A 14,171-nucleotide genomic window follows, 5' to 3' on the forward strand; every position below is an offset into this window, starting at 1 on the left:
TAGATTGAATAAGACATCAGTATAGTTCACAGTAACTGAATGAGGTTTATTTCAAAAGCAGCAGCTGAAGGGACAGTGACCTGAGAACAGACAGAATGAAAGGCATATCACCATGGTTCCATCTGAAGCTTATGTACACATAATGTACATAATGTGCTCGGCAAACGGCAAGCTGGTTTGCTGGTAGGGATGTGCCATATATGCCATATCATAATTAATATATATATATATTTTTTTTTAAACATTATATTTTTATGTGATCCAATAGATGGCAAAAACAACAACTATAAATGAACAAAAATACTTAAAAGAATTAATAAAACATTTCCTAAAGGACAACTGTTCTTCATTGTAATAAAATAAAACAGTCTTCAGTGCAACAAAAACAGAACAATCCCTCAGTGGAAAAAACAGGACAACAATCCTTTAGTGCAGTGTTATGGATCCCGCATGCTATCTTATCAAGACCCACTCTGATTGGCCAGCCTTGGCCAGTCCTTCAGTTGTCCATGGACTTTTTCTTCTCCTGGTGTCTTAATTCACAGATCCTTTTGTTTATGGCCGTTCGTATGTCTGGAATCTTCGCCCCTGGGTGTTGCTGAACAACTGCATCTGTAAAAGAAAAGAAAATAAGAAAGACATCCATAATGTTGATTGTTGCAAAAGATGAGGTGGATCCTAATACTTGTAATTTTTTTCTTATATGCCTAGTCCTCGCTCTTCAGTGGGTTACCTGTAAATAGTTCAGTCTGAAATCAGAACTGGCTTCTCAAGGAACCAAGAAAGGAGTTAGGAAGGTTCTCCAAGGGGCTTTTAGAGCAAGGAGGTTATACTACTGTATCCACTTTGTTTTCCAGGAAGTATTGTGGTCAGTGAAAGCAACTGTACTTTGCCGTAGCCAAGTGTATGCCTATGGGGGTGAATTGGTGCTGGTGATGGGATTTTAAAGCTGCTACAGGGGATCTATTTTAATGCTAAAAATGTCTCGCTTTTATCTAAAAGAATCGCAAAGAATATGTTAAAGCTTTTTATTCGTCCATCTGTTTCGCTATTAGTTGTTTACATTTCAGTCCTAAAGTGTTTGTTACCCTTTACCATTTACAATAACTTTGCAAAATATATTAATCCATTAAAAATAAATTCTTATTGTCTTACTGAGTAAAGCTGTAAGCTTCTTGGGTTCCAGAGGCTGGCGTCTCTCTGCAGATGGATCGACCTTGTTGACCCCTCCCGTCAGGTTGGACTTCAGTAGGACATCAATGCTGAACAGGCCCAGCAGGAGGGTCTCCCAACAATGGTCATCATTCCCTAGTGGTACCTAATTAATTGTAAGAAGGAAAGACAAACCAGAATAAAAACAAAGAAAATCACCACAGAATGTTTTATGTTTTTAATTGACCATTACAAAAATTTACTTACTGATGTTGGTTTGGGAGATGTGGGTTGAGGAGGTGATGGTAGAGCAACACTGGCCTCATATTCGCTTTCACCTCCATTGCTTGAGCTTTATGTGATCTTGTCCGAAATGACGGTCCTCACAGCTGCTAAGAGTGATGGAATTTCTGGAAAATATGGCCCACCGAATTTACCACAACAAGACTCCAAACAAGTTGTAAATACATAACATGTAAAAAACAAAATACACCTCCGCTCATTTTTTGGTGTTTCAAAGTGTAGCAAAATGTGTTGGTGAGGGGTTCTGAAAGCATTACAGGGTTTCTGCCAGACTAATTTTGCCTCAGTGGCGCTACAGTGTTTAGCCCTAGGCAAAATTTTTCCTACAGGAAACCCTATACAACATCAGTAGATATCCCCTAAAAATGTAGACACAGATACATCTCACTATTTCAAAAAACAACATATAGCTGACCCAAACTTCCACCTTATCTAAACCATTTACTTCCCTCACAATACCTATACTGAAGTCTTTCAATATCTTTACTGGCTGCAGAATATCCTACACTCTGCTGATCCTGCAGTCTTTCATTCTCAACCCCCACTAAAGCAGTCCCCACTGGACTGAGGTTAGGTTCTTCTTGCAGCTATGAGTCTGTAGTTTTTCTGTTGGGTAAAAATGATAAAATCAATTATATATGAAACAATACACACAAAAGTTAGGAAAACAATATATATGTTAAAAAATGGAATACCACAAAACTGATTTAGGAAAATGGAAAACCAAAAACTGATTAAAATGAATCATTAAGTTTAATAGGTTCCATGGCTAGACAATTAACCTAACATGCATGCAACCTTTTGGCCTGTGGGATGGGAAGCCAGCCAGAAGTACCCAGAGAGAATAGCAAACTCCTCACAGAAAGGCCCCAGCCAGCCAGCGGGTTTGAACCCAGAACCCTCCCAGCAACCAATAGCCGTCATTTCACCATCTAGGTTAACTATAGACCCAATATAGTCTGCCAATGATTAACACTTCTAGGCAAACTAATCTTGAATTTGGTTATATGTTGCTTCTGGCAAAATAACTTGCGAGATGATTCCATCATGTACGCAAAGTCAACAGTGATTACAAGGTGTTTGGTTTCATTTGGTCCATTAAATTTTCACTGACAGCCCAAATTTTGCCTTGTTTTAGCCTAGATGTCTGGGCTGTGTTTGGACGGCTATTAGACGTCTTTTAAACACAAAATTGCTTGCTGGGCTCTTGCTGTGAGGCGACAGTGCTAACCACTTCAGAAAAGTACAAATATATACAGACAGAAATGTAAAAATATACTATCAAAATAGCTGTCATGAAAAGAACCCTATTACCTTTTAGACTCCTTTTCTGTTAGTAAGAAATAGTAGCTAGACAGAATTTAATGCCTAGAAACAAAACTATATGGCTTACGTTACATCAAATACTGTATTTTACTGTCAAATTTTGTGCTGTTTTTACAGTTTTTTTGTATTGTTTTCCCCCTGCTTTTTTATGTTTAGTCTGTTCATTTTAACACATGTTAAATTTTGCTGCCATGTACAGCCGCTAAACTGATTTTCACTATACAATGGTATTGGCTGACAATGTTGACAGTTAAGTATTCTTATTAACCCAAATCTTAGCTGACAATCTTCAATTTAGGACTTTTAAAGTAAGTGTTTAATTAATGTTTAACTTCTAAATAAAATTCATAATCGTGACTAATGGCCCTTAAGCTAGCTAAAGGTTCGAATGAAGCGTGACTCGATCGTGACGCCCGTTAGCTAGCTCGTCACTGTCCCGAAGCTAATAGCCTACAGCGAACGTTACTTGGCCAATAATGCAAAAACCTCAACAGGATAATTGCTATCAAGAATGCTGGATGACTAACCAAGTAAAAAATATATATATAAAAAAGCACTGTACTTGCCTGCCAACTGCAAAATGTGTGCTGTTTCAACCAGCCACCCATTAGTAGGCCTCTTGCCACCGATGCTGCGGCACTCGCTAAGATACTCCTTTTTAGAGTTTTCAGGATCGAAGTCTACAATCCAATTTATGGGGACTATACTGAGAGCATCTTTATCCTTCCCCTTTGACCAGCTCACTAGCGCAAACTAGCGCAATCTTTTTTTTTTTACTCCTCTCACCGCTGAGGCACGTACGCACAGACTCAGAGTAGCGGTGGCTTGTGTCCCGTACTGATGGCACGATCGGTTATGCGCATGCGCAATGGTGCAAAGGTGCGCAAGCGTGGGATCGTGCAGTGTCGTAAACAGGATTATCATCATTATCATTAGATGTATACAGCTGTATAACAACTTGACTGGTGAAAAAAAGCTGAAACAGTTTGAAAGAGTAGCAGATCAAGTTGTGACCCTTACACCATGTACGAAAACTTGCTAACGAAGAGATACTGGCTATGAGAGAGAAACTTTCAGTTACCATGGATACAATTGTGAAAATATTCAGTAGAACTTTCGTCAAAGGAGAACTGTATTACTCAAAGCATTTCACTAGAGTAATGAAAAGGAACAGCATCAATGTTTTGTTGGATAATGGACACATAATCACTTTGTATTATTACATTGTTGTAGAGACTTGATGACAGAAAATGTTTTGCTGTTGGAAGACAGTGTGACAAATCACACAGTTCAGTGCTAAATTTAGAAAATGTAGTTGGCTTGAAAAGAGTGTTAAAGGGCAGGAAAAAGGTTTTTTGATGTGATGCAATTCAACAGGAAATGTATGTTAGTTGATCTGCCACATTATGCCAACCTTTATGCATGTATACCTCCACGTTGCAGTGTGGAGGACTGAAATGTCATGTTGATGATGAAATGTCATGTGGAGGAATAAAAAGTGGACTCAAAAATAAAAATGTTGTAATTGCTGCTGATAATGATAATTTAATTTATAATACTCTCATCTACATTTTACAATATATGAATCAATACATAGCCATATATGGTCCATCCATATGGCTATATTAATGTAAAATATATTGAATGTCATGCAAAAATTTGATTTGGACTGTTGTTAATCAGCCTCTCTGTAAACCTATGCATGAGCTTGCTTAACTCATAAAAAAATACTTTGTAATACATTATTGCATGTATGTTTATTGAAACAGTTTTGTTTGTATATCAATGTATTTTAATATATGAATCAATATATAGCAATAGGTTGTCCATCCATATATTATTATATATTTTCAAATATATGAGGAAGTTGGCTTATATTTACGCAGGGCACTACTTTCTACAACAACTACCAAAAAAAGCCCAACCAACTTAGTTATCATCAACAACAAGCAACTTCATCAAACACAGAAGGAAGAGGTCCGCGTTCAAATGCACGCAATCGGCTAAAGCTTGCCGCAAAGCCCCAGTAAAAGTAATTACCATGAATGTGTCAGGGGAAATAGTAAGGAGATATTTTAATTATTTATTGATAAACTAGTCAGTGTCGCAAAGATGAAGTTGCCGTTCCTGACTCACCATCTCCTCATTGGATGCGCCTTTAGAAAGAATGGAAGAAATGGAAGAATTTTTGTTTTCTATTAGAATGACTTCATTTTAAAGAAGTAATTTAAAGCTTTCTATAGATATATGGCTCACAGACATGACAAATATATTCGCTGAGTTTCGGTTCATTTTTGTTAAGTGCTCCTGCTCAAGATAAGAAGGCAGAAACCGCATCCTGTTTTTTTTTTTTTAAAGCACAACTTTTTGTTGATATTGTGAGTGTTTTAAAGATTTCTAAAGTTATATTTGTCTTGTATGTGACTGTGAGGCATATATTCGCTGAGTTTCGGTTCATTTTTGTGAAGCGCTCCTGCTCAAGATGAGATGGCAGAAAGCACATTTTATTTTAGGCAAGTCTAAAAATGTGATTGCACGAATGCTTCGTTACCTCTTCCTCCTCTAATCACATTCAGTATCCATTACCCCACTTTGTTCCGGGACCTCGCAATTTACAATTTAAGCACTGGTCATCCAGGTACTTTTTGCCTAGCTCTTTTATGACTACTGTGAATTAATGTGAGCAATGTCTTTTGTCACATACTGTTTTTTTTTGCCTACTATATAGTAGGGAAGTATGTGATGTAGCCTTAATTTGCCATTTCTCACGTTACTCTGTGAAACCAATACACACTCCCCGATGTGGGGGTCACTAGAGATTGTACAGTATGCTCAATAAGCACCTCGAACTGAACACGGCTAAAAACCAAACCACTTTCATTGTGCCTAAAATCCAGAGTTGGCACAAATTCAACTGAAACTTACCTGACTAGCTAGCTAAACCAGCTTCATGGGATAGACCCCTGTTTACAGAGCACAGGTTTGTCAAAATACGGTTGTAAGTGCTGGAAATCTATGTGTGTGAGTTTGGTTATATAATGTTGTCACTCTGGTAAATAACTGAACTGTGTGTTAACGTCACCATATTAAACCCTCATATACAGGGCTGTTAACCCAATTCTGCTGCTGTATGAATATATTTGAGCTCCATTGTTTAGATTCTAGCTCTGCTCCCTCTGGACATTCATCATCATGAGGTGAAAACTGGCATAATTTTACACTGTATAAACCCTTTAACAGTCACACTAAGAAATACATTTGCAAAAAAAAATTTATTGTTAAAATAGTGGTCCTGACACCACACTGAGCAACTTTTCAGGTTTTTTTTTCTTCTTTTTTTCAGATGACCCATTCACTAAGCAGATACACAAGTCAACTAGCCAGTTGACTTGCCCATTTAGGGTAACTCGACATTAACTAAAAAATATGATGCATTAATGGAATTTTTCATTAGTGCAACTGTTTTTTTTTTTTTCTTTTGTATAAAAGATTACAGACAGCAGAATATGATAACAACAACCATGATTATTCATATATATATATATATATATATATATATATAAACCTGTTCTTATTATAACAGAAATCCACAGTACAACATTTAAAAATTATATGTAATAGAAATCTAACAATTTAAAGTAAATAAGCAAATACATCAAAACAACATAATACAAACAATAAAAATGATAAAATAATTAAATTACAGCACAAATAAAACAAATAATAAATAATGGATCTATCTGTATAGAATGTAAGGTAAAAGGCAAATAGTCATTGTAATATAAATATAATAGAAGAGATTATTGATATGATATTCTGTGATATGGAACAAAGCATTAGTTTTTGTTCAGACAAAGGAACAACTTCATCTATGATCTTGTGCAGTGCTATTCCAAGTTGATCGCGTTGCTGAGTATAGCTTGCATTCACCATCACCATGTTTCTGCAATTTAACAAAATTTACTGTTAGGAGGTCTAGAACATGAAATCCGATTAAATTGTTTTAATCTAAATTTTTGACGTAACTTGCAGCTAGTGTTTGAAGAGAGGTGTCACATCGATACGTTATTGGCTTTGTCGTGGCTTTTCAGCAACAATATATTTTTGCTGCAGTGCCACCCAGTGGCTATAATTGCCATTACACACTCTCCTCAATAAGAGGTATAATGACAAATGGCCAAAAATGGGGTTTGGCGAGTTTTAATTACAGTAATTCGATTGCAAAAAAAAAGGTCAACCATGCGGTTACAATGCATGTTAAAGGGTTAAAAAAAAGAACACGTTATTAGACATTATACATTTTTTAATGATTATTATATAAATAAATTATTATATATAAATAATAATTTAAGCAGAAGCTTTAATATATACTAAATACAAAAAAACAATAAAATCATGTATGCACCTAAATACATTCATACACCAAAAAAACACAAAAACACACAAACACAACAGACACAAACACATCATATACAACAAAAAATTTATAGTTCACAAAATATGCATATGCTTATACTGTATTCTCATGTTACCAAAACCTTTTTATTAATGTATAGTTTAATTGTAAGACTAATCTGTTAAAGTTACTTCTATTAAATTGAACTGATACACATCTAATCTAAGTAAAATCACAGGCCATTTAGTCTTTGTACAGAATTGTTTGTACATGTTAAAATAATGAGTAACAGAAGATTGATAATTACATGATCGTATACTTGAATATCTATTAAAGACATGCTGTCAAGTCTTCGCTCACCATAACTATTATAAAACCACTATGCACTTTATGCACTGAAAATCTGATATTAAATTGCTTAGTTCAGTTTCGCTCTAACTCCACCCCGTAGCCATTTCTAAAGATTTGATTGGTCACGTCGATCACTGTGCTGATTACAATGCTACAAATAATCCTAACCCCTAACCCTAATCTTAACCAATGAAATTGTCTTCAGGGTGGGATTTATGCTAAAGTGATTTGGGGAAGATTTTGATTTGGGGGGTGGTTCTGAGGGTGCTGCAGCACCCCCTGTTTTTTTCTGTGGGCAGCTGTTTAACTGTTGAGAATAATAAAAAAAAAAAAATCTGAGTGTTTATTTACACTAAGTGCAAATAGGCCTCCTTGTTGGCAGAGACACCCGCTTCACCCACCAAACGTGTGATTGGACTAGTCAACATTACAAAAGACAGTCATCAGTCATCAGATTCAGTGGTGCAGATGATAAAATGTGTCATATTCCGATTGACGCGATTGACCCGGGTTCGAATCTGCCTTATGGCAAACTTTTTTTTCTCCCTTTTCAAATTTCAAATCACATCAGAAAAGCATTTTTATTAAAAATTAAGGAAATAAAAAAAGTTGAAAATAAAATATCGGGTAGGGTTAGGGTAGGTCTAGGGGTTTTGTCCCAATAAGGTGGCATCCATTTAATAATTTGAATTAAATCAAAATATTTATTTGAAATAAATCAATAAGTTATTATTGCATAATGTTTTATAATGTATTACAATGCTGAGGTGCAGATAAATGCCACTATTTGCAATAAGTAATTAGCAGAATATCCTGATATTTTAACATTGTATAAATAGAATCTAGCTATTTTTACTTAGTGTAAATAGCATTTATCGCTAAGAAAATATGCTATTTTCACTTAGTGTAAATAACCAAAATCCACGAAACCACCCACCTAAAACACCTTCCCACGCCCCTATTATCTATTATTTAATAAAAATGTGTGTTTGTGTGTGTGTGTGTGTGTTTCACACACTTTCCTAATGAGCATGACTGACGTGCTGCAAACAGAGAGCTTTATATCTCATTTCTGTTCGCCTTCAGTGTTCTTTAGATAATTTGCAGTACATTCTAAGACAGACGCAAATGCCGTTATGTACTGAAGCTTTGTAAACAAAACGAACGGTTTAAAAACATAAACATAAAAAAGTGCAGAGAGCAATGTTATGCATTTGCTGCCTTCTCCTGCGCTGCCGTTACTAAGCAACAGGTTAAACAGCTGCTGGCTTCATGAGGCAACCGAACCTCGGTTCGGACCCAAATAAAATAATATGAACGCAGTCCAGCGGGGGCAGGGGGAGCAGTCGAACTCGGGTTCGGACCAGTGTGAGAACACTGAGAACCAAGTGTGAAAACACCCCTATTGTACGCGGTCTCGCAGTCTGAAGCGTCTGTCATAGCAAATCAACACATGCTGTTGTGAATAATTAAGTTAAGCATCTTCTCATAGGATAAGAGCACGTAGTCTCATGAATAATTGAATAGACTTTACCGATGTACTATATTCCATTGCCATGTCACAAATTGTGATGTCAAAATGATGTAGATTTTAAACCCAAAAGGTGAAAATATCGCAAAAAAGCTTAAAATTAACCAGTTTTCTCAAACTGTTAAGATTATCGGATGCTAACATTGTCTTCTAAAATGTGCACCACAAACACCTCTGCTAAAATCTCATAAAAAGTAGTCTGGGGTTTCATGACCCTTTAAAGCTTTGAATTTCTGTATCTTCCTAACAATATAAATATGAATCAACTGCTAGTTATGTAAACTGTAAAAACAGAAATAAACTAAAACATTTAGTTAAGATGATTTTAATAAAAAAAAGTAATAATAATAAAAATAAAGTAAATGTCTTAAAAAGCCCCCCTTCCATTTCCTGCCTCTTTTTTTTTTCTTTATCTACAAAAACTTTAGCACTTGATCCTCCTAAATTTATCTGCAATAACTTTAGCACTTGATCCTCCTGTTAGAGCTGCTCCTCCTGCCATTAAAACTACAGGCAGAGCCACTCCTCCAGTAGCAGCAACTAATGCTGCACCTCCTGCAACTGCTGCTCCTACACCTGCCACACTCACTCCCACTAAAGCTGTCTCTTCAACCTTTTTCATCATTATATTTTTCTGAGCTTGCTTGTACATCTCATTTGTGTAATGCTCTCCTCCATTCTTCATCACCATTATGTCTATTTTCTTGAACAGTTCAGTAACCTGTGCTGGATTTTTATCAGTGTTATTAAATACGTGATACCTGCCTCCACACTGTCTAACTAGATCATTAATCTGCTTGTTTTTGGTGAGAAACTTCTCTATAGACATTTTTAGCTGATCTCCTCTAGTGAACAGAATGATAGTGTAACGTGCAGCTTCTTCTCCAAAGTTTTCCTGAATCCATTTCACTGTGTTTTTCTCCTCTTCTGTGAATCTCACGTCCAGTCTGATGACCAGCAGGAACGCATGAGGACCAGGAACAGACATTTCTACACACTTCACTATTTCATTCTTCAGTTTCCCTTTACTGACTGATGTATCATACAGTCCTGGAGTGTCGATCACTGAGATGTTTCGACAATCCACTGTCTTCTGACGTCTCTTGCATTTCTCAGTCACAGATTCAGAAGAAAGTTCTTCCTTAAATGCCTTTCCACCAAATAGTATCCTTTCCCACCCCACCCATACCAAATCCAACCCAACCAGAACAACACAAACATCAGACATAACAAAAAAAAAAAAAAAAAAATAAAAGGACAGATGTAAACATGTACTAAATAAAGATTTATGCATTATAGACTCTAGACTGTCTCTAGATAATGAGCTAATTTTATTAAAATTGGACCAACAGCACAGGATTTCCATTTCCTGAATTATTAAAGAAAAAAATATCTGTGGGATTCAGATTTTGTTTTCTTCAATTTACATAGTAGAATGACACGCTCATTAATATTTACACAACAATTTTTATCTAAACTTGATCTATAAAATAGATCATTAAATCTGTAACTTTCCATAAACATCAACTTTTTCAATCTGGAAAAAAGCTGGCTAGTGAACACTATTAATATCTTGAATTAACATGACATTTTACTAGAGTAAATCAGACATCTCTGCACTTAAGTTTTCTGTATCTGTGATTAATGGACAAAATATAAGCACAAATATAATAAATAAAAATAAGATCTTAAATTTTACTATTACATAATATATTTATAGTCTCATTCACTATTAATTGTAGAGGACAGAGTACACCCCTCACTCTTTTGTAAATATTTTATTAAAACTACACCACAAAATCACTGATATATATATATATATATATATATATCGATATATATACATACATACATACATACATACATACACACACAAAAATAAAATATAACTCACACACAAAAACACACAAACGGCAATGTGAAGCTCTGGTGAACTCCCCTCACTCTTTTGTAAATATTTTATTATATCTTTTCGACAAGAGGACTCCAGTGGCAATGTGAAGCTCTGGTGAACTCCATGCCCAAGAGGGTAAAAACACTGCTGGAAAATAATGGTGGCCACACAAAATGCTGACACTTTGGGCCCAGTTTGGACATTTTCACTTAGGGGTGTACTCACTTTTGTGGCCAGTGTTTTAGACATTAATGGCTGTGTGTTGAGTTATTTTGAGGGGACAGCAAATTTACACTGTTATACAAGCTGTACACTCACTTATAAAAAACATTCTGTGTGTGTGTGTGTGTCAGTGTTGTCACATGAAAAGATACTTATAATATTCTGTGTGTGTGTGTGTGTGTGTGTGTGTGTGTGTGTGTATATATATATATATATATATATATATATATATATATATATATATATGTAATTGTATTCATGTATTTTTTTAGTAATGTCGTGCTTCTGTTAGTGAATTAATCTTTGAGGTTTGGTTTTTGTGTTGAGAGTTTTGTGTAAAGTTCTCACCATCGTCTGATAGTATCTGGTAGGTTGTCTTTTTGCTGATTCCCCAGATTTTTTCCGGTGTCTTGGCTACATTTATGCCTCTCATTCTTTCATTAGAGAAATCCTCGAATCTGTCTAATGAGCTGTTATCCAGGTTTTCATATATGTGAGTTGTTCTCATTGTTTGTCTGACATAAGAAACAAAACTCTCTTTCTTTTTAATCACAGTATGTGTTGATCTCTCTTTCATTGTACTTTCCATTTCAAAAAACTCTTCTATGTTTTCTTCCTCTGTTTTCTTTCCTTTTATGCTTTCATTATTGTCTTTCCTTATTCTTTTGCTGTTTGTTGTTCATTAATTCTTTCATTTTCTTGTTCAGTAAATGTGTGTGTCATTCTCTCTTCCATTACATTGTGGGTTATGAAAGTATCTGGAGCTGATTTTGCTTTCTGTTGTTTCGTTTCTGTCTCTTTTCCTTTGTCTGTTTTTTCTTCCTCTAGATTTTTCTTTATTCTTATGCTATTTGTTCGAGACTTTAAGTAAATCTCATTATTGTAATGCTGGTGATTATTCTGTTTGATGGTTTCATCAATCTTCTGCAGAAGCTCTGTGATTTGAGTTTGATTCATCTCATTTTTACTGTTGATTGCATGATAATTATCTCTGCAGTGACTGATCAGCTCTCGAAACTTTGTATCAAGTATAAAGAGCATCCATTCTCTCCTTGACATTTTTTCTCTTCCAGTGACCAGAACCATGGTGAACTTAAAAGCTTGAGCTCCAAAGATCTCCTGAGTCTTTTCCACAATGTTCCTCTGCTCCTCCTCAAAGTTTTCCAGGTTGATGATGAGCAGGAACACGTGAGGACCAGGATGAGAGAGATACATACTCCTCATCATTTCATTCTTCATCTCTTCATCAGTCAGCTGAGTGTTGAAGAATCCTGGAGTGTCGATGATGGAGATGTCTTTGTCTTTTACTCTTCCTGTCTGTAACTCACTCTTTCTGGTTGTGCTCTCTTTAAATGCCTCTCGACCCAGTATTGCATTTCCTATGGCACTCTTTCCAGCACCAGAGACTCCCAGCAGCACAATCCTCAGGTCCTGTGAATCGCCTGCATTCAAACAGTTCATGTCATTAGATGGAGCTCTATAGATGATTTATAAATGCGTCTGTGATTCTAACAGTTTTATTCCTATTTAATAACAATAACCCAAGTTTCCTGCAAAAATGCAGAGCACTAATTCCGAGGGAGACACCATACTTGACCACAACTAATTCCGAGGGAGACACCATACTTGACCACATATGGGTTCACGTCACTTTCACTATTGAAGAATTGAAGAGTTTCACTTTCATGAATATTGATATTAAAAATTTGTTAGTGTATTGGAGAAAGACAAGCCGATGAATCGAGCACTGATGCTTCATTGTGAACTTTGTTGTGTTTTGGCACAATCTACAAAACTTCTTTGCTAAATGTAACATCACTAATTTCCATTTATGTGACTGTCTATATTATTTACATGAGAGACGGCCCTAATCCACCAGCTAACTTTGGACCTAATAGCATATGTTAGCAAGTTATCCGTTAACTTTTAACTCAATGACAATATAATGACAGCCAATAAAGCAATTCTTAGATCAGGGAAGTCAAGCCATTTTAATGAACAAGCTAATGAAGGCCTTTACTTGAAAATCACAGAAAAGCAAGTTGGATCAGGATTGGAATTAAAATCTGTTAGACAGGATTTTTCTTAATCTGTAAGAAAATTCTCTAAAATATTTGATGTGATAGCATTAGGACAGTGGCAGTGATTCTCTATAAACCAATGTATAATAAAAATTAAGTAAAACGTAATTTCTAAATGTAGTAGAACAGCTTTAAATTGAAAGGCTGCAATATTAGTTTTAAACATGAATCACTTCTGTTTAGTGCTGCCAATGCCACAAACAAAAATATATAGTTAACAGTATATAAATTAGTTCTCAGTATTATATTAAACCAGATGAATGAGTATCATATTACTGTAGGTTATTAAATTAACACTAACCTTCATATTCTGATTCCATTTTGTCTCTTGCAGTTTGTTTTTGTCATCCAGAGTCTCTCTGTCTTTATCTGACTGAATGATCTGAAGAAGAGAAATTGAACCTTGACCACTGATCATCAGTCTAACTCCACCCATTGACGGTAAATTAGACACAGTGCAGAAGAATGTGTTTGGTTCTAAGGTCACTCTGAGCAATGCCATTCTCTTATCTTCATCAGAGTTGGGTTTGGTTAATATTCCTAGAACTTGCTGCTACATGCTACAGTATATAGAATGTTAACACAATTGATTTTTAACACATAACAATACTTTTATCTGAAGAAGAGAAACTAGAAGCATCTAATAAAACCTTGACCACTGATCTTATATATATGTCTGTATTACTCAAGTTACCCAGTAAAGGATTAAAATTGTCTCACATTAATATTTGTAGCCTTAGTAATAAACTTCCTGAAATAACTGATGTATTGATTACAAATAATATTCATGTTTTTGGCAAAACATAAATGGATGAACATTCTCAGATGATGTAGTGAATATAAATGGTTATTATATTTACAGGAAGAACAGAAATGGGTATGGTGGAGGGGTTGACCTATATATTCAAAGTCGTA

General features: G+C 35.4%; 2 protein-coding genes and 1 long non-coding RNA gene across 4 annotated transcripts; all 3 read right to left on the reverse strand.

The window, feature by feature from the left end:
* Positions 1–471: 471 nt before the first annotated feature.
* Positions 472–1,755, reverse strand: LOC109078167. 2 transcript variants are annotated; one of them, XR_006157113.1, is made up of 4 exons: positions 1,646–1,729; positions 1,420–1,562; positions 1,156–1,318; positions 472–612 (listed from the first exon to the last, which is right to left on the reverse strand). It is a non-coding gene; the product is annotated as an uncharacterized LOC109078167 (long non-coding RNA). The 2 variants fall into 2 exon arrangements; XR_002015705.2 differs by having other exon boundaries at positions 1,420–1,755.
* Positions 1,756–9,483: 7,728 nt separating this feature from the next.
* On the reverse strand, positions 9,484–10,287 carry LOC109068578 (GTPase IMAP family member 9-like). The gene has a single exon (XM_019085349.2). It carries the CDS (start codon positions 10,285–10,287, stop codon positions 9,484–9,486), a length of 804 nt encoding a protein of 267 aa, XP_018940894.2.
* A 1,545-nt stretch (positions 10,288–11,832) lies between these two features.
* On the reverse strand, positions 11,833–13,707 carry LOC109078165 (GTPase IMAP family member 4-like). The gene is made up of 2 exons (XM_042746343.1): positions 13,558–13,707; positions 11,833–12,617 (listed from the first exon to the last, which is right to left on the reverse strand). Exons 1-2 carry the CDS (start codon positions 13,574–13,576, stop codon positions 11,833–11,835), a joined length of 804 nt encoding a protein of 267 aa, XP_042602277.1. The 5' UTR covers positions 13,577–13,707.
* Between the last annotated feature and the right edge of the window lie 464 nt (positions 13,708–14,171).

This window comes from Cyprinus carpio, chromosome A4 (assembly GCF_018340385.1).
Source record: "Cyprinus carpio isolate SPL01 chromosome A4, ASM1834038v1, whole genome shotgun sequence".
NCBI lineage: Eukaryota > Metazoa > Chordata > Actinopteri > Cypriniformes > Cyprinidae > Cyprinus > Cyprinus carpio.

What these genes read in the sequence shown, in the direction of transcription:
- LOC109068578 (XM_019085349.2), bottom strand. Translation starts at nt 10,287, where the DNA reads ATGTCTGATGTTTGTGTTGTTCTGGTTGGGTTGGATTTGGTATGGGTG.